The 20,580-nt window shown below is 50.3% G+C and overlaps 1 protein-coding gene across 6 annotated transcripts in view; it reads left to right on the plus strand.

Annotated features, from left to right (window-relative positions):
- The window catches only part of DPP6 (dipeptidyl peptidase like 6), a 949,991-nt gene that overhangs the window by 600,008 nt on the left and 329,403 nt on the right, over positions 1–20,580 (plus strand). For all 6 annotated transcript variants that reach the window (XM_045053301.1, XM_045053300.1, XM_045053302.1 and 3 more), the window contains exon 3: positions 2,348–2,446. In XM_045053301.1, the coding sequence (XP_044909236.1) occupies positions 2,348–2,446 (99 nt within the window). The remainder of the gene's footprint in view (positions 1–2,347; positions 2,447–20,580) is intronic.

The raw sequence follows: 20,580 nt of genomic DNA on the forward strand, positions 1-20,580 counted from the left end.
CAAAGTTTGTGTAAATTGCAGCCTTATACTCTCTTCTCATGAGATGCATGGTTACTTCAAAAGGTGAGCTAGAATCATCCTACAATAGCGAAGTTTACTCAGATAAAGTTTAAGCTTTAATAGGACTGTTTCTTTCCTGACTATGTGCTTCAGAAATTTCTATGCTTAGTTTTTGCTTTATTGTTTTAATCTTTTTTTGAAATATAGTTGACATGTACCATTGTGTAAGTTTAAAGTGTGCAACTTGTTGATTTGATACATTTATATATTGCAATATGATTGCCTTTGAAGAGTTAGCTGATACCTTTGTCAGGTCACAAAATTATCATTTATTTTTTTCAGTGGGAATAATTAAGATCTAATCCCTTAGCAATTTTTATGTTTATAATACAGGATTATTGTCTATATTCCATATACTGTGCATTAGATCTCCAGGACCTATTCATCAACTAGTTGCAAATATGTTTCTTAATCACTGGACCAAAGTATAACTTCACTAGATCGATGTCCGGTTGTCTTTAAAATGTTCATTTATTGTTTGTTTTTCATACTGAAATGCACCGTATTTGTGTCTTTTTCCGGGGCTGCTTCAGTTGCAGATGGAAAGGTCCTACAGGGGAGAATTGGGTTTAGTTTAACATGTTTTGTTCAGCACCGGGGAGAGCTCCACATACACTCAGGTTTAATGAGAAGGCCACTTTGAAAGGTATCATTCTGTAATTTTCGAAGGACTTTTACACACATTAGTCCTCTGTGATATTCAAGAAATCAGTCAATGCACAAAGTAACACATGACTTTTCTGACAACTTCAGTAATCGATAACATCCAAAGAGGCCAAAAGAAAGAAACCATATAGGAGATGTAATAAAACCTATGTGCTAGATGGGGCACCCGGGTGGCTCAGGTGGTTAAATGTCTGACTCTTGATTTTGGCTTCGGTCATGGTTCGTGGGTTTGAGCCCCGCTTCAGGCTCTGCCCTGACAGCACAGAGCCTGCTTGAGATTCTCTCTCTCTCTCTCTCTCTCTCTCTCTCTGTCTCCCCGCCCCCCGCTTCCCGCTCGCACACACGTGCTCTCTCTCAAAAATAAAACAAATAAACATTTAAAAATTAAAAAAAACAATCTGTGCACTAGCATCCTACAAGAAGCTTCGAGGATTTCATTCAGAGGGTATTTATTCATGTTATGTCATCTAACAAAAATCCTTGTTGTTTTCCCAACCTGCCACAGATCTGGAAACAGAAAATTAAAAGAGGCAGAGGGCACTGTTGAGGGCATGTTCCGTCACAGCCCACACAGTGGAAGCTGGTTCAACAGGCAGAAGTTGCAAAGAAAGGCAGACATGACAACCAGACACGAAAATGTAAAACCAATGTGGATCTGGAACCACCTCACATAGGATGCACACACACACCAAACACCTTGGTTGGCACTGAGGACAGCCGCACCCACCAGCACAACATAGAACTCATGGCTGAGGGCCCCAAGTCTTCAAGAGAAGTGCCCCCCAAAGTTGGCACCTTCTATTCGGGAAGGCAGGAACGGAAGTGCCTAATTCTAGATGGATGACGCACATCAGAAATGGTTCATAATGTTACCAGTATAACAGAAGTGAGAGTGGTTTGGGGTGCTATCCTTGTGGGTTTAATCTGTTGGCTTCGACCTCGGGAAATAGGACAGACATCGCCAGATTTCTACAGTCTCACCCACTGGTGCCATTAACTAAACATCTCCTCTTGGGATGGATATTAGATTAGTACCTTCAAGGCTCATCTCATGTGCTTACTGCCAAGTGATCGAGATGAAGCAAGGCAGAATCTGGTAGTGTGCACACAGACATTTGAGGTGTGAGCCTGTCTGAACAGGAACTGATTCGCAGCCCAGAGACAGCCAGGGACAAGCGAGGCATGTGGAGAATAAATACCTAAGAGATGTTCCCTGCCTTTTCATCCCCAGCACCCAACGTGCTCCCAGTCGTTGGCATTTAATAAAGTTGAGATCCATTCTGGACATTTGTTCCTTCCTCTCTTGACCATTCCCACCTTGTTGTTCATAAATCAGTCTTGAAACGTTGACCTCCGTTGCTAAGAAATATGATCATTTATGTGTTCAAGTAGAGGGAGAGAAAGGGTGCCATTTTCCTGCATCATGGTCTCCTCACCGCGGCTGTTGATATTTTAATTGAAAACAAAAAGCATGACTGGCCTTCGTTCAGCCTTTATGTTATGTGTCAAAAGTATATGTTTTACCATACGTGCTAGTTCTGAATGACAACCAGAATGCTTTACGGTCCTCTCTTTCTACCGACAAATAAAAGGCTCAACTATTTGCCATGTTCTTTTCTAGCGGAAGATAATAGTCTGTCTCAGAAGAAGAAGGTCACAGTGGAAGATCTCTTCAGTGATGATTTCAAAATTCATGACCCCGAGGCCAAGTGGATAAGCGGTGAGTCCTGAGCCCTGCGTGTGCACGGGAAGCTCCTCTTCCCTAGCTTGGGTTTGGTAGCTAGCCTGTCACCTTCTCTCTCTGGCTGTAGAGGTGGTGTGCAGAGATCTTGCTGTGATAATCATCTTATTATCATTCTAAGAAAATGTGTAGCTGGTAAAATGGGTCTGTGCCTTCGTGAGAAATGGGTCCTCTGCGTCACCTCCCTGAATCATTATTTCTCAGATGGAGATGGGAGGTGTTGCTAAGCAACAGGAAGAGGCAGAGACACAGCTGCGCGTTCCTCCTTCTCCGTGTTCTTTATTCCCTGTTGTACGGCCCCTGCTTTCACTCCCCACTGGATAGAGGGGCCGAAGGGAACTCCAAGGATTCTTCCCGAGTGCCTCCAATGAACTGTGGAGCCTGGTGCACATGTGCAGCTAAATTCATTCTCCTCTGGAACGTCAGTCTGGATGTAATCTACGCGTCTTGCTTGGGGAGAGTTTTAAAACAACAAAACAGAATTGGAGGCAAACGGCAGTACGTTCGTGATGCAGTTTTTGGTCCAGGACACAATCCATTTCATCTAGTTGGGGCTGAGCTAATTTTAGAGCTCAGTCATGGGAGGGAAGGTAGGAATGACCTGCACCATCCTCTGAGGGCTTTCTTCCCTCCCCTGAAGCAGTCCAGTCCGCGCCCCTCTCCCGTTATCTCCGCAGATGTTTTCACTGACGGAGCCTCCACGGGATGCGCTTGAAAATTAATCCTCAGATCAAAGAGCTTTTCTGGTGGAACGCTCGAGGTCTAGTTCAAATCTGGCTTTTATAATAAACGAGGCCCAGGGAGGTTAAGTGGGGGTTTTTTTTGAGGTCACAGAGCTCGCTGTTGCCACAGATGTATTTGGAGGCCTGTCTCCTGACTTCCCATTTAGTGCCCTTCCCACCGCTGTCTTGTTGAGTGACACCGTGTTATTGTGCTCTCTTGCTGTCACACTGCCTCTCAGATGCTTCTCATGCTTCGCAAACTCTCAAAAATCAACTAGCAACAACTCTTGGCCATTAGTCTCCTACTAGAGCTATAGCTTTTCTTCTGTCGTCAAGTATTCGTGTCTGATCCTCAGATTGGCTTATTTAAAATGGAGAGAAGTAGATGCATCCCAGAGGGAATGTATTTTCTACAGAGAAATTGGGGAGAAATGACAGCAGCGTGCTGGGAATAGCAGGTGTGTGTGTGGGGGGGGCGGGTGATCACAGAAATCCCAAACATGGACAGAGCCAGGGTCTTTTTGTTTGATGAAGGAAGTAATTTTGTCTTTGGTTCTGAGGGAGATCTAGCACCTGGTTTCAGTCTGTGTTTGCCCGTGGCATAGGCAGGTGGAAAGTAACACGCTCCGTGCCCAATCTTGGGAATGAAAGGTGATTACTCTCTTCTTAATGAGTGTAAAGCCATATTCGAGAAACAGAACAAACAATGAGTGACCAGTGGTGATTCCGACACAAAATGCACAGAGAAGGCATGTCACAGATGGTGAGGAAACTTAGTCTTCAAGAATGGCTAGGAGTTAACTAACTATAGAAAGCAGAGAATAGACTCTGTAATGTCAGTCTAGAATGTGCTAGACCTTGAATGGGAAAACCAAAGATTAGCTGAGAGACAGTCTCCATGGGTCACGAAGAAAAGCAACTGGAGAGAAAGGAAGAGAGAAAGGAAGGGAGGGAGAGAGGCAGAACAGTTGGGAGAGAGGCAGAATCTAGGGATAAAACAAGTTGGAGATGAGGAACACAGAACTAGAGTTATGGGGCTCAGAGCAGGTCAGAGGGAGCCCTGAAAAGACTCCATGAAGTCCTAAAATAATATACCTATATCTGTTTGTTAGGGTGCCCATAGTTGCTGACTTGTCCTCACTCAGCTTTCTGTAAGCAAAACAATGAAAATAAAAAATAAGTAAGCAGAGATCTGGAGCCACAAGAGCAGGTGAGTTTCTGCTGGAACTGTGTTGGTCGTAAGGAGTTTGTATCTCATGAGCTAGTTCACACTGCAGATGAGTGGAGCTCTTCCAGAGGTGTGCTGGCTCTCTGGCCGGAGGAAACAAGCCAACATTTCCTTATCCACAAAGTTGGGCGTTAATACAAGCAACTGAGAAGTGGCCTCATGCCCAGCAGAAAATGCCCCGCCTGCCTATTTGGCAGGTTAATTCTATTCATGAAGACCACCTACAGTTCTAAACAAGCATGGCTTTGGTGTCCAGGAGCTTTCTTAGGAGTACTCTTCCTTTATAAATGTGCACATTGAGCTTGATGTTTTGCTGCATAGTAAGCAGGTGGCCCGGTCTCCCCAAAGAGCAGGCACCATCCAGAGTGTAAGGGAACATGATTGTTCTTCCCTGCACGTGACTCTTAGCTGTCCCCCCTACACTATGCTTTCATTCATTTCTCCTCCTGATCACTCCCTTTCTTCCTGTTCCCTAAAATTCAGTAGCTTAAAATGAATGAAGCAGCTTTGCAGTGATTGTTTATAATTGATTTTTCACAAGTACCATAAATAATTCATTCTTTTGTAAAATTTTTTAATGTTTATTTATTTTTGAGAGAGAGACAGAGTGTGAGTGGGGGAGGGGCAGAGGGGGGGGAGGGAGAGAGAGAGGCACAGAATCTAAAGCAGGCTCCAGGCTTCAAGCTGTCAGCACAGAGCCTGACACAGGGCTCGAACTCACAAACAGCAAGATCATGACCTGAGTTGAAGTCAGACACTTAACCGACTGAGCCACCCAGGCACCCCTTTAATGTTTATTTTTGAGAGAGAGAGAGAGAGAGAGAGAGAGAGAGAGAGAGAGAGAGAGAGAGAAACAGAGCGCAAGAGGGAGAGGGGCAGAGAGAGGGAGACACAGAATCCGAAATGGGCTCCAGTCTCTGAGCTGTCGGCACAGAGCCCGACGTGGGGCTCAAACCCACAAACCGCAAGACCATGACCCGAGCCCAAGTTGGACACTTAACCGACTGAGCCAACCAGGTGCCCCTCATTTTGTTAATATCACAAGTTTAAATGTTGAGATCCAGGAAAGATTATGACATTCACAGGATTATTGAATGATGTGGAGCTGGGTGAGCTCTAGAAATTATCAGAGCACTGCTTCATTCAGTTAGTGTTTACTGAGTGCCTGTTGTGCAGCAGGCAAAGTTCTGGGTCAGGGAACTATTTCTTACGGGTAGACTTGGGAGTTGCCCCTGTCACGACCACTGTCTATCCCCACCATCACAGCTACAGTCTCCTTCATCTCCTCTTCCTTTCTCCTCTGTCTGCTCCTCTTCTCTAATTCATCATCATCACCAACATCATCATCACATATCACATCATCATCATCACCATCACATCACCATCATCATCACCATCACCGTCACCACCACCATCATCACCATCCTCATCATCACCCTCATCATCACCCTCATCATCACCCTCATCATCACCCTCATCTCCATCATCATCATCATTGTCACCACCACCATCACCATCATGACCACCATCATCATCACTACCTCCACGATCACCATCATCACCATCCTCATCATCACCCTCATCATCACCCTCATCATCACCATCATCTCCATCATCATCATCATTGTCACCACCACTATCATCATCATGACCACCAGCACCATTATCACCATCACCATCATGACCACCACGATCACCATCATCACCATCCTCATCATCACCCTCATCATCACCCTCATCATCACCCTCATCTCCATCATCATCATCATCATTGTCACCACCACCATCACCATCATGACCACCATCACCACCATCACCACCTCCACGATCACCATCATCACCATCCTCATCATCACCCTCATCATCACCATCATCTCCATCATCATCATCATTGTCACCACCACCATCACCATCATGACCACCATCATCACCATCACCACCTCCATGATCACCATCATGACCACCATCATCACCATGCTCATCATCACCTTCATCATCACCATCATCATCACCATCATCATCACCATCATCACCATCATCACCATCATCACCATCATCATCACCATCATCACCACCATCATCATCATTGTCACCGCCACCACCATCACCATCATGACCACCATCATCACCATCCTCATCATCACCCTCATCATCACCCTCATCATCATCATCACCAACACCATCATCACCACCACCACCATCATCATCTGCTGGGGTTTCCCATATCTTATGCTCAAGGCTAAGTGCTTTACACATATTAAATCACTTAGTTCTCACAACCACCATTGTTTCCATTTTATTTCCTCAGGAAACTGAGGCTGAGGGTGTTTAAATGACTTGATCAATGTCAGTAAGCAGCAAAATTTGGACTGGAACCTAGGTCTCTCTGGTTTTTATACACTGTGCTACATGGGATAGAACCCAGGTCTCCGGTGTCCAGACAGGTTCTTTCACAACCCCACTAGCTACATTGTGTGTTCTATCCAAGACTATAGGTTGTGAATATTTCAGAATTCTTGCCATCCCTTAAATTCTCCATTCTAGCATCCCTTTTCCCATGGTGTCGAACTAACAGAATACCTAAGTGATAAAGAAAATGGTATAATGCCCCATGGAGAATGGGACTTGCTGTTTTAACCACTGAAGTTAACAAATGTATCTTGGGTTTAATATTGGAGTTAACAGGGGCGCCTGGGTGGCTCAGTCGGTTAAGCGTCCGACTTCAGCTCAGGTCACGATCTCGCAGTCCGTGAGTTCAAGCCCCGCATCGGGCTCTGGGCTGACGGCTCAGAGCCTGGAGCCTGTTTCAGATTCTGTGTCTCCCTCTCTCTGCCCCTCCCCCGTTCATGCTCTGTCTCTCTCTGTCTCAAAAGTAAATAAACGTTAAAAAAAATTAAAAAATATATTGGAGTTAATAGTCTAGAATCTAATAAACTATATTTATCAGGAGAAAATTTATCAGGTTAGAGTTCAATTTCTCCTCACTCATGTTCATACTAGAGACTTGTTTCAATCTACCTTTTCTGAAAATGATGGGTACAACCGCCTTCATATCCTCTGCCCTCACATAGTCGTTGCAACCAGATGAGCCATGTGGATCAGTAGAATGGACGACATCCAGAGGCACATGCTGAGCACCCCCGACAGAGCAACAGGCACCCCCTACAAAGGAAGAGGCACGCACCTCCTCGAGGGGGCCACAGTGCCGTCTCTCCACATACTCACTTAGCGGAGGGAGTTCTTCCACCTTCTCCGCTAACCACATTGCGCTTCTCAGCCTCGTGGATCCCTTGATGTGCTGCGCCGGGATTCCCTGACGGGAGGGCGTCAGGCTTCCCACCCCAGCACCCGCTGAGACTCCTGTGTGCGGTTGCCGCTGACCTCCAGGCAACTGCATCTCACAGTCACTTCTCAGACCTCAGCTTACTTCACGGACTAGCGGTATTTAGCACGACTGATCACTCCCTCCACCTGGGTGAACTTTCTCCCTCCACCTATGGGTCATCCTGTTCTCTTGGCTTTATTTCAGCATTGCGGGGGCTCCTTCTCAGCCTCCTCTGCTGCTTGTCGCTCTTCTCCCTGACTTTCCACGGCGGTGGGTCTCGGGGCTCAGCCTCCAGTCCTCCCCTTTTAATATCTGCCCTTCCCCCCTCCGCGTCTTCGTCAAGTTCTGTGACTTAAGTATCCCCCACTGATGCCTCCTAAGTGTGTATGTTCACACGGCACCTCTCCAGCCGTCCTCAGATGTCTCACGGACATCACAGCCTTCAGCTGGATAGCTCCGGATGGGCGTTCTCGGTCAACGCGCCCCGGCTCCACGCACGAGCCAAAAAGTCACACCTGCTTTATCCACAGCTGCTCCCAATTCAGCGCATGGGGTATGCATTCTCCTGGCAGAGCAGACGGAAGAACACGGAGCCGTCCTTGGCTCGTCTCTGTCTCTCCCACCTTCTGGCTGATGCGTCAAGAACTCTTGCTGGTTCTGCCTGACGTGGGGAGCGCCCATCGAGACTCAGACGTGTAGGCTCGTGCCTGCCACTGGCATATTCGGGAGTGGTCCACCAGAAGGAGCACGCCTCTCCAGGGGCTCCCCAGAGACAGCCTCTCCTGCAAGGAGAAGGGGGTCGCTGAAACGACTGGGGTGGGGGTTTTACGTTTCCGACTTGCAGATGTCCGGGAGCCTCACACCTCCCGTTCCTTCTCGGTGTGTGCCCGCGCCCCCTAGGGGAGCTCATTCACGCCCGGGACCGCGGTTACCGTTGTGGGTCCGCGAGCTTCAGGTCTGTATGCAGCTCAAACGCTCTGCTGAGCTATGGGCTTGCGCTGCGTGTTGTAGCGTCGTGTGCGTGGGTCCCCCTGACAGAGGTGGTCACCCACGAGGATGTCTGCTGGACGCCTCACGTGCTCGTGTCCAGCACCGCACTGCCCTCCCCCCGTCTCCCCTCACAGACCTCGGGCCGCCTCCCCACCGCTCTTGGGACGAAGCACACGGTCCCGGCCCCGGGACCCTCCGTTTCTTGAGCTCTGGGATCAGGCCCCTGCTTGCTTCCCGCTCACTGACTTCGGTTTTTCATCACCCCTTGGTGTCTCCCCAGCTCTCCCTACTCGGGGCTGACTTGAGTTTTCTTTTGATGGCTGCCAGAGTCCTTGTTCTTCCTTCCATCGGCCGCCCCTTCTGCCCAGCACGCCCCCTCTTCTCTGGGTCCCAGCTCTCCCACCACCGCCCTGCGAGGGGTGGCGCTTTTAGAGCCGCCCTCCTCCTTACTCCACGAGCAGTCTTTTCTGTCCTGCCTTAGCCTTCTGCGTTTAGGCTCTGTTGTACCCTGGACTTGGCTGACCTTTTTCACGTGCGTGTAATTACGTATTCGACGTCTGTCTTTCCCTGTGTCTGTCAGCTCCACGGGGGTAGGACTCACCCCCTTTTATTCCCCCGGCACCCCCACACCTAGCACAGGCCCTGGTGTGGCGCCACCTTGTGGCTCTTCTTCCACACGCCCTCGTCTGATAAAGAACCTGGTTTGAAAGATGAGGAAACACAGCGGGGCGTGTGTTTCACGTGGAAGGTTGGAAGGCTTTTCTGATGAAGTGGTTTCAGGCAGAGGCCTGGATGCGAGAATCACCCAGATACGCTCTCCGCGGGGAGGGCGTCCCGGGCAGCACGGAACAGCGCCTGCCTGGGAGAGCCGCGAACGAGGTCAGGCCAGAAGAGGAGGGCAGTAGAGTACGAAACAGCAGAGCAGAACGTGGGGCCAGAGTCTGCGGGCGCCTGGGGGGGGGGCAAATAAGATGGGGTAAAATTTAGAGAAATGGGGGCGTCAGCTTTGAGCTGTCAGAACTAAAGGTTTTAGAACAGTCGGATGACAGGGTGAAATCCAGCTTAGGCTTAGGGGTCGTATCAACTATTTTCATTACATACGTATTATGTATTTCTTGTAGCAAATTAGAAAACAGGGTTGGACACAACTTCAGAAGATGCTAAAACTCACCTGTAACTCTACCGGCTAGAAACAGCCGCTAGTGTATTTTTATGCTCACCCTCGAAGGTAATGTAATATGTGGGATGATACTAAGTGTATTAAGTGGGGGAAAGTTTATAACAGATCTTAAACATATTTCCGTGCAGTAGATACGTATTTCTGTCGTCATCTTAATGTCTGCATAGGGTCCCATGACATCAACATGCCTCAACTTGGCCCACCTGCACATGCTGGAAGGTTAGCATGTGAGCGGAGGGGAAACGGTAGGTATAAACAGCCTTCACGAAGGACAAATGGTGGGACGTTCAGCTGAGTAGGAACGGAGGGATGGGAGGAAGGACAGCCAGGTATGACTCGGAGGTTTTAAGCCTGGTTAACCGGAACGGCGGTCCCACTGGCAAGGAGTTGGTTTCTGTGGTTAGATGAGGAGTTCAGAGTAGGAGTTGACGAAAGGTAACTAAGTGGAAATGCTCTTTACATATGGAGGACCAGGCATGAAGCTAGGTGAGAGTGTCCCCACTAGCTTGGAGAAATGTGGAAGTGTACATTGCTGAGGGGCTGTAAAGTCTCCTGGTGCTGTGGCGGTGGGAGGTGGGGGGGGGGCGGGAAGGGACCAGGGCAGGTGAAGAAAGGAGGAGACCCCAGTGGCGCGACATCGAGGAAGACCGAGAAAGCGCGTTAGGAGAGCCAGCCTCCCTGCCTGCCGTGGCAGCAGGTGCAGAATGCGTCCGTGGGAAATTACCCACGGTGGCCACACGCTCCCTTCTGCCGGCAGGTGTCCTCCTACTAATCTTGTTCCGGACTGATGCCAGGAAGAGCGCGTAATATTTGGATACAAACAGCTTTTGCACTTGGAAACAACGGCAACGGGCTTCTCTGTGTCCGCGGCATCGTCCCCCTGCACAAATAGCGCGAGGCCACACGTACTCTCGAGAAGCCCGTTCGCCTCTTGTGAGGGCGGTCTGGACGGAACCTTGCCGAAGGTCTGGTGAGCTCGTGCCCTGCGCTCTGAGCTAGCCACGGCCACCTGCAGCCCGCAGGGAACCTGCCGCTCCCTGCCACTGGCTTCAGGACACAGGCACGCCCGGGGCTGATGGGCAGAAGCTCCAGGCGGGCCTGGTTCGCTGCAGGCGGGAGCCTTCTCGGCTTACTCTTCCTCCGCGTGGCCGTTCAGCTTGAGCTGGAACGTGGCGAAAGACCACGGTGGCTGGTTCCAGAATCTCTGTGTTTACTCTCATCTCCATTAATCCAGCCACTTGTGAGCAGAGAGCCCTCTGTGTCTCTCGGATGCAATACTGGAGAGACTGTAAAATTGGAGAAAATTGCTTCTTTTGAATGAAGGAAAATATCAGCTGGCTGGTTGATACCAGAAAAGTATATGTTTGAGAAGGTGAAATTGGAGACAGAGCACGGGGCCCAAAGACACTGGATTTCCATATTTCCTTTTTCCTCTTCTCTTTTGTTATTCTGAAAACACAGATGGGTTTTTTTTTTATCTATAAAGCTCGTGGGGTGAGATAGAGGGGGAATTCAAGTATAAAATGGTTTGGGTATTTCTGCTGCGTTTTGAAAAGCCACATCTTCCAGACAAAACCGTCGAGTCTCAGAGCTGTAGGGAGTGGAAGTTCCCGAGAGGTCATCTGCTACAGCCGATACCAATTGGCCGGCAGCCGCTCCAGGGAAATGCCCAGAAAGGACACACTGCCAAGACTAAAAGCCTTCTTCAGCGTCTCACTGAGTAGGTAAAGATAATAACAGTCATCAGTTGAAGTCATTACATAAAATAAGAAAGAGACGAGATGTAATTAGAGTGCACGTGTGTGTAAACCACCAATTTTCTCTCTTTTGTAGTGGTTTCTAAGATTCCACTTTTCCTGAGGAGAAGAGAGTGCCAGTTGTCTCGTATCGAGAGGCCAGTGATGCCTCAGACTCTTTGAAAGCAGTGAAACCCGTCCACACCATTGCTCCCGTCAGCTGAGACCGAGGCTGTTGGAGCAGCCACCTGACTTTTTTTTTTTTTTTTTTTTGAGACAGAGAGAGACAGGGCATGAGTGGGGGAGGAGCTGAGAGAGAGAGGGCGACACAGAATCCCAAGCAGGCTCCAGGCTCCGAGCCGTCAGCACAGAGCCTGACACGGGGCTCGAACCCACGAACCGCGAGATCGTGACCTGAGCCCAAGTCGGACGCCCAACCGACTGAGCCACCCAGGCGCCCCTGTTCCATGCCATTCTTAATGCATCTTCGACATTTGCAGTATCTGAGCTAAAACTATTACCTGCCTAATGTCCTTCAAATGTCTCCTGTGGGATTTGCTCGGGGGAACCCCTGGAAAGACTGTAGCATTGAGTGCCGATGCCACTAGAAGCAACAGTAGCAACAGTAACAGAAATAGTAACAGTAGCGAATTAAATACCTCGGTTACTTCCTTTTAAACTTCTCTGGAACCGGAGGAGGTAGGAGTTTTTATCTTTACTTTAGAAATGAGGAAACACCGACTCAAAGAAACTAAATCGCTTTGCCAAGGTGACCGAGGAGGCAGCAGAAAGTCCAGGATGTTCTGCCTCACCGTGCCTCGCTGCTTTCCTCACCTGCTGGCTTCCCTGCCTCCTTGCCGGCCCTCTGCTCTGTCCCAGCGCGTCCTTGCCCTGTCAGGGACCCGGGTGGCTCAGTCCCTCGTCTCTGTTCTTCTCTGCATTTAAAAACACGTGTGCTTCCCTGCTTCAGAAACCTTCCCTCGTCTTTTATGACTTGATCCCAAACAGGTTCTGTCTGGATTTTCCCAAGTAGAATTGGTTGCTCGGGCTGCGAGAGAACTCTCTACCACTTTGATCACAGCACCCGCTGGATCCTCGTCTTAGGGTCCCCTAAGCCTCGTCTTAGGGTCCCCAGCCTCGGGGGACACAGCCTCTTGGCAGGATCGGGAGGAGCGATTTTCTGGGGCCGAGGTGCCCCCCCCCACGCTTCCCTTCCAGAGGGACTCACACAACTTGGAGCCGGGCACACCGCTCGGGGCTGCTGCCTGCAGGGACCCCACTGCCCCCATCACTTAATTCTCGACTGGGGCGTCGCATCTCTGCAGGCTCAGCCGGGCCACCGCTGCTCCAGCGGGGAGAGACCCACTCTGAACCCCGTAACCTCTTCCCCTCTGACAGGTGCCCCTCGCCTCCCTGGGAAGCTTAAACGCCCTCCGCCTGTGTGCAGTGAGGCGCAGACCTGACTGGGGTGAAGTCCGCTCCAACTCTGTGTGTTTGCATCACAAGAGGACGGGGCTTTTTCCCCCTTGGATCTAGGAAATATATATGTATACGCACGTACGTGCACACACACACATACACACACGCACGCACGTGTGCATCTACTGTGTTCTCCTGAGAGGGGCATCTCGAGTGAGATGTAGATGTAATTGTGGCTCCTCGGTGAGGTTGACAGACGTGTTCCAGGATGTGATACGGCTGCTTCAGGGCCCCTAGGCTTTTAAGGACTTTTCCCCAGGATTCTTCACAGCCCCTCTTTACCTACACGTGCAGAGGAGTGATCTGGCTCGAGGCCAGTGCGTTACTTCGGCAGATCTCCGTCCGAGGCTGGGCGAAGCGTGGGGCGGCGCTCTGCCCGACGGTGCCGTCCAGGAGACGCAGGAACCCTCTCACCCCGGCCGCCCACAGACCAGGACTCACGAGTCTGGTTTTCATTCACTTCCCATCAGACCAAGAGAGCCTGTGAAGTTACCTGAGTCTCCGTCTACGGAGCCCAAGGGGGGAGATTCCTCTGCGTGCTTCTTCCGGAATGGTGGTTTTAAAGCAAATCAGGAAGTTCCCTTAATGAGAGACTCCGCATCCGTGAACGCGGTGACCCTCACAGAAGCCCTGACATTACCGTTTGGTGTTTCAATTACTTTATCCCACAGAGTCCTTAACCACGTCAGCCTACTAGAGGCTAATGAATTATCATTGACGTCTCTCCAAACATTGATCACCTTCTTAATTAATAAAAAGTGAATCAGTTGCTCTCTTGCATGATTGAGCATAATCCCCCGCGACCCATCCATCCCGTCCACAGCCCGTCTAATCGTGACTTCGGGCGTTTGTTTTCTTCGCCCTTGACGGAAGCTTCTTGGGGCCGTCAGTGCAAGGTAGTGACTTCCATTTCTCTCGTGGATCAGAGTCTGGCTTGTGACAGAGTCTCCGTAAACATTAATCCGTGCAGCAACGGACCCAGCGATGGAGGAAGCTGAGTGTTCTGGAGAAGCTCCTAGACTAGCAGGCTTTCTGGTTGGTGGGAAAATAACCAGGCTTCTTTGTCGTAACTCTTGGCGTTCCGAGGAATCACACCTCCCTCTACAATGACAATACCTGACTCTGGTTTCCTCCTTCACTGGCGAGAACGCCGGGGACGGCTTCTGACACGGTTCACCCAGTCCCATCTTCTATATTTGCCACTTACTGATGATACGCAAAATGCACCCAACACTCTACCAAGTTCTTTGTGTGCACAGAGCCACCCGAGGAGGGACGTGGATGCCCTCGTCTCCACGTGGCCCAAATAGCCACAAAGCTTTTAGCCACGTGGGGTCAACACAAGCATAAGGGCGAGCCCATGTCCTCTGGAAAGGCCAGTGGCCTTTTCAGTGCTTTGCGTTGTTTCCTGATCTGTTCCCAGGCTAACCCCCCTCCCCCGCCCCCGGCGTTGGGGTGGCCTGCCATGATCCCAGGGTCACCGTTTTCTCTCATCTGCATGCTGTCCGTTCCTCGTGTGGACGCGGCCACTGCTCCGTTCTGCCAGGTTCACGAACACTGAGCTGCTTGATGACGAGGGGGATGGGGGCACAGCACACCCCAAAAATGAAGGACCTAGAACTAAGCAGCTCACCTCCCTCTTCAGAAGGCCACCCTTTGCCTCTTGCTGAGGGGGGGGCTTCCCAAACCCACGTGGCCTTGCGTTGATGCCGTGGCTTCAGTCGTGGACCGTTGAGCTCGTGTCTGTGGCACCCCCATCACCTGAATTGGGGCAGAGGGGCTGGAAAGGGGTCAGGTTGCCTTCAGACTTTGTGTGGATCTCACGTTCGCGTCGGAAACGTTTGGGGGCCTGGGCAGGCCGAGTAGCCAGAGTGCCGTGCTCTGTTTCTAAGCTGAGTATCGTGTAGAAGGAAGGAGGCTGTTCGGGGTGCTGGGGCGGATCTTTCTAACACCTGGTGGTTTTCACATGGCCGACACGGAGCCCATCTTTCCTGGAGTCTCTCGCCGTGTCTCACGGGAGTGGAAATAGGGGGCGTTATGGGAAAGTCACGTTGGCATCTGGGCTTTTTGGACCTTGAGGAGGTCGTAGACTTTCAGATCCAAGGCCCCGACACACGGGCCAGGCTCACCCCTACTGCCCCCGGCCCGGCACAAACTGTCTTTCTGAGGTGAAGACCCTTACTCAGCCACCTGTTCTCTGAGTATTTGGGGCCCCCGTGCACCCTCCCTGCTCTTGAGAAGATAGGCGAGGGGTGCAGCTCTGTCCTGCAAAGGGCTTTCCCTGTGCCCGGCCGGCCCCGCTCCTGCCCCCTGCCCCGGGTGCCATGCAGCCTTCCGCAACAAAACCCAAAAAAAGCCAAATTAATAACTGTTTCCAAAGTAAGGACGTATGTAAGGGGACCTCTACCCTTTGCTAAGCAAGGAACCAACAAGTGAGTGAGATTTTTAACCTCTCCCAGGCCAAATGCTTCCATGCGGCTCCCATCGCCAGCAGAAGGAAGGGGGAAACGGAACAAACCCCAGAAATTCAAAAAGTAGTCTGGTGCTTCCTCTTAACCCCAGCTTTACAGATAAGGGTACCCAGGATCAGGGAGGGTAAGTCGCTTGCCTTGGGCCACACAGCTAACAAGTGGCAGGAGTAGTCTCTTTCTTTAAGAGTTCTGTTGAGGGGCGCCTGGGTGGCTCAGTTGGTTGAGCGTCCGACTTCGGCTCAGGTCGTGATCTCGCGGTCTGTGAGTTCAAGCCCCGCGTCGGGCTCTGTGCTGACAGCCTGGAGCCTGTTTCGGATTTTGTGTCTCCCTCTCTCTCTGACCCTCCCCCGTTCATGCTCTGTCTCAAAAATAAATAAACGTTAAAAAAATTTTTTTTTTTAAAAGAGTTCTGTTGGACTTGGGGCGCCTGGGTGGCTCAGTCGGTTAGGCATCCAACTTCGGCTCAGGTCGTGATCTCATGACTGGTGGGTTCGAGCCCTACATCGGGCTCTGTGCTGACAGCTCAGAGCCTGCTTCAGATTCTGTGTCTCCCTCTCTCTGGGCCCCTGCCCCACTCACACTCTGTCTCTCTCTGTCTCTCAAAAATGAATAAATCTTTCAAAAAAAATTTTTTAATTAAAAAAAAAAAAAAAAAAGGAGTTCTGGCAGACCTACTCTGAAGATATCCCCTGGGGATTCTGTGAACTTGCCCAGAGTTCAGTGGAACGTTTACATCTGGCGAGAGCCTTAAGGTACTCATTGTGAGGTTGAATCCTCGTGCACTGGGCGTCTGGAAGTGTCTGGCCAGGGCAAGGCGGTGTCCCCTGGGTGGTTTATCCTCCTCTGGCGTTCTGTCTCGGGAGCAGCCCAGCTCTTCAGCAGGGCCCGCGGCTACATCTGATGCACGCGGTTCCGGCCCCTTGTTGCTGGCCTCCTGCTGGCCTGGCATCCTCAGGGTCACTGCAGAAATGCCAGGGCATAAGGTCGGCCCCCTGAGAGTGGCCGGGCCCGGCGAGTGTGAGCCCCGCGTCTATCCCCTCGCATTTGCCCTTAGCTCCTCAGACCCCTCGGGGCACCAAGTGCTTCCCTCAACGCAGTTCGGATGCGCAAAGACAAATGCCCGAGAAATAAGCAGACAAACCTGAAAAGGGTGAGGTTGGGGGATAAGCCTTTTAAAAGGATTTAGATGCGTTTCCGGGTTTGTTCCCAGTCTCACACTCTGCTGGTAGATTTGTGCTGAGACCCGAGCTGGCCGCGTGGGGCTTGGGACGTCTGAGTCAGGAATTCCAGCGGGCAGTCTGTCCCAACTCCGCCCGTGGCTGCCCGGGTCTCACCTCTGGCAACAGACTTTACAGTGGTAGCCAGAGGCCAGGAAGTCGTTTTGTTTATCTGCTCTCATTAAATTGCCTCAGAAGTGAGGCCCCACCTGGTGTGTAAACCCCAGCGATCTGCATGGGAACGTGCACACAGTAAGCCGAGGACAGAAAGGGTGTCTGCGGTCAGCAGGTGAGAAAGCACTTTTCAGGCTGAGGTCTGAGGAGTAAACGCAGCACAACACCAGTCTTTCCCGGGATGTCTTCTTCTTTTTGTTTTTAAATGTTTATATTTTGAGAAAGCACAAGTCGGAGAGGGGTAGAGAGAGAAGGGGACAGAGGATCCCAAACAGGCTCTGTGCTGACAGGAGCGAGCCCGACGTGGGGCTTGAACTCACGATCCCCGAGATCCTGACCGGAGCCGAAGTCAGAAGCTCAACCGACTGAGCCACCCAGGCACCACCCCCCCCCCGACCAAACCAGGATGTTTCTTTTGCCATCTCTCCCGCCAGTGACGCCTCACATTAAAACAGGCTTAAAGTGCCTTGGTTGAGTGTTCATCCTTAAGTCAAATTGTTGGGTTTTTAAAACATACTTTTGGGTTACGATCTCCAAATAAGTAAACAAACGGATTGCAAATAAAGCTAGTCTGCTCATTTGCCGGCTGAGGGGCATCAGAACCGGTGGCCACATTAGCACCGCCCTGTGGTGATGCTTTGAGCTGTTGGAAGCCTTGCTCCTGGATGGCCTCAGTCCCTGGGGAAGCCCCTTGAAGCAGCCAGTAAGTGTCCAGGAAAAGATGCCACGTACCGACAGCTAAAAAGAGGTCTCCGCTCTGCCTTTACTCCCGGCCTTCCTCTGCCACAGAGCCTCAGACTGGCCCAGAACCCCTGCCTCCTCCCTTTTTTTGAACGAGTACCAGACAGTTTAAAAGAACAAGAACTCCTTCACCTTCCCTCCTTGCCATCCACCCGCATGAGAGACAGAGTGAATTGTACCGGGAAGGGAGATCATTCTCTGCTGTTCCTTTGGGAGATCAGGTTCTAAACCTCCACCACGGACTGTGACCCTACCACGTTTAAGGATGGTTCCATGTGAACTCCCTGGACGTAAGCAGTGGGTGGGAACCTGGGGCTCCCCTTCTCTGCTTGCTCATGACCTTAGCAAACCTTCTGCTAACGTGTCTTTCAAGGACTTTCCTTCTGGGGTGGGAACTTAATCTCTGGAAGCGATTTCTCCAACCACAGTAGCTCAAGGATTCCATTATTGCACAAAACAACTTCTGCATGGACCACACTACTGAAAACAATGTAAATCAGTGAGGCAGGATCCGGATAGCACCTTTCCTTCGCTTCATAAATATTGTGAGGCATCGGCCCAGAACTCTGGTTGGCTAGATGATGATGTGGGGTTATAGAGACACACAAGAGGTGGCTTGTACCTTGTGTGTATAACATATGGCATATTGTAAACGTTAGCTTAGAACGCATTGGTTTATTTTCATTGGCTTGATGATAATTTTGCTGAGGGCTACACCCCTATGCCTAGCGCAGTGCCCAGAAAGTGTTAGTAAATGGGTGCACAGAATGAAATATTCACGCCGTTTTGTTCCAGAGGAGGGTTTGGGGACATCACGTAGCAGTGTAAGATCCAGCAACAGCAAAGACAAGACAAGTGCCCACAGCATGTGTTTGCTTTTACGGACATTTTAAAGGAAGGAAAAAGTCCCCGCGAAGGCGCCATCCGTCGAGATCCCCTCTTCTTGCCTCAACTCCTCCCGCCGTCGTCCTTGTCCTCACCCTCCCCTCCCACCTGTTCCCTTTTCTGGCCAGACGTCGGGTGAGGTGTGGTTTGTACATCAGCTCATTTGGCAGTCATGGAAATGGGTTGTGGCCTGTGGTGTTTCCATTTTGCATATGAAGAGACTGAGGCGTAGGGCATCACTTGGGTCACATGGCTAGTATCACAGTGGGGAAGTGGCTGTAGGTTTATCCCAACTCCATGATGTGGACCCTTCCCTAGGTGGTCCTTTAAGCAGGATGAAGATCTTACTTTCATTGTCTCTGTTCCTTCTGCATCTGAGACTTCGTTCTGAAGATAAGCCATAAAATCTCACTTAGGGGTTGAGACCCATTCAGGACTCCCAGAAAATGGCCTGCACCAGCCAGTTAAAAATCCGTGAACTTGCCGTATCTGTCTTCTTCATCGAGGCCAGGTGGCCCTGGTCTGCAGGTTAACCTGAGACTCCTTTAGAAGATAGTGCTTTTTAATGTCAGCAGGGTCAGTGGAAGCAGCCTGGAGGTCAGTACAGAGATCTGCGTGGGACCTTTCAGGGAAGTCATTGTATGTAGGACAGTGACCTCGGGGATGCTGTAGGAGGACAGTGACCCCAGGGATGCTGTAGGAGCTAGACCTAAGAGAGATCCTGATGTTCTCAGGGCCCAGCTTCAGTGACGTTTCCCAGAGCCCATGGTGCTTTGGGGTCAAGTGTGATTTTAGTGAATGAATTATAGTTGGGTGAGGGTCATTTTACCAGAGAGGACAAAATGTTGAGACATGAATTCTCTGTCCATACTCAGTCATGTGTAAGCAGAGACCCAGAACTTTCTGTGGTTCCAGAAGCTGGGCACCCATTGAAGGCCTCTAGGGAAATTTTATTTAACCTGATACAAAACAGTTGAGGTTCGGTGGCCCCTAACTGCATTTTAAGATGTAGGAGAAAGAACTAAAATACTCAGATTTGTCAGGGCACCTGAGTGGCTCAGGCATCTGAGCGCCCGACTCTTGATGTTGGCTCAGGTCATGGTCTCGGGGTTGTGGGATGGAGTCCTATGTTGGACTCCGTGCTGACGGCATGGAACCTGCTTGGGATTCTCTCTCTCTCTCTCTCTCTCTCTCTCTCTCTCTCTCTCTCTCTCTCCTCGCTGTCCCTATCCCGTTTGTGTAAGCATGAGCACACTCTCCCAAAAAACACATTTCAGATTTATTTTGTTCTCAAATGGACGTCCTTTATCTTCTGAATGCCTAGACACATTAAAATGGTTATAGTGCGATGGTAACCATCTTACATAAGGAAAACACAATTCAGTGGTACGTAATCTTACTGATTTATGAAATAAAAATGCCTGGAGTAGTCCATATACACCAACTTGCCTTGTTGTTAGGTTTTCTTGAACTATGTAATGGTTTTTAAGTTTTAAAAGAATTCAGGATAAGAAGTCCCATTTCTGGGGGCGCCTGGGTGGCGCAGTCGGTTAAGCGTCCGACTTCAGCCAGGTCACGATCTCGCGGTCCAGGAGTTCGAGCCCCGCGTCAGGCTCTGGGCTGATGGCTCACAGCCTGGAGCCTGTTTCCGATTCTGTGTCTCCCTCTCTCTCTGCCCCTCCCCCGTTCATGCTCTGTCTCTCTCTGTCCCAAAAATAAATAAACGTTGAAAAAAAAATTAAAAAAAAAGAAGTCCCATTTCTGGAGTTGCACATGGGCCATATGTGAGTGCTAAGCCTCTGCATCTAAGTACAAGCAAAGGGGCTGTTTTATGTGTGAGGAAGGTCTGTCAAACCCGTCCGTTTTCTAGATCCTTCCAACATGGCGCTGCTGGACTTCTCCAAGGAATTATAAGATTGGAGAAGCCAAGAGCCGTGAACACCACCTGGTAGGGTTCCTACATTA

The sequence above is a fragment of the Felis catus genome, chromosome A2, assembly GCF_018350175.1.
Source record: "Felis catus isolate Fca126 chromosome A2, F.catus_Fca126_mat1.0, whole genome shotgun sequence".
Classification (NCBI taxonomy): domain Eukaryota; kingdom Metazoa; phylum Chordata; class Mammalia; order Carnivora; family Felidae; genus Felis; species Felis catus.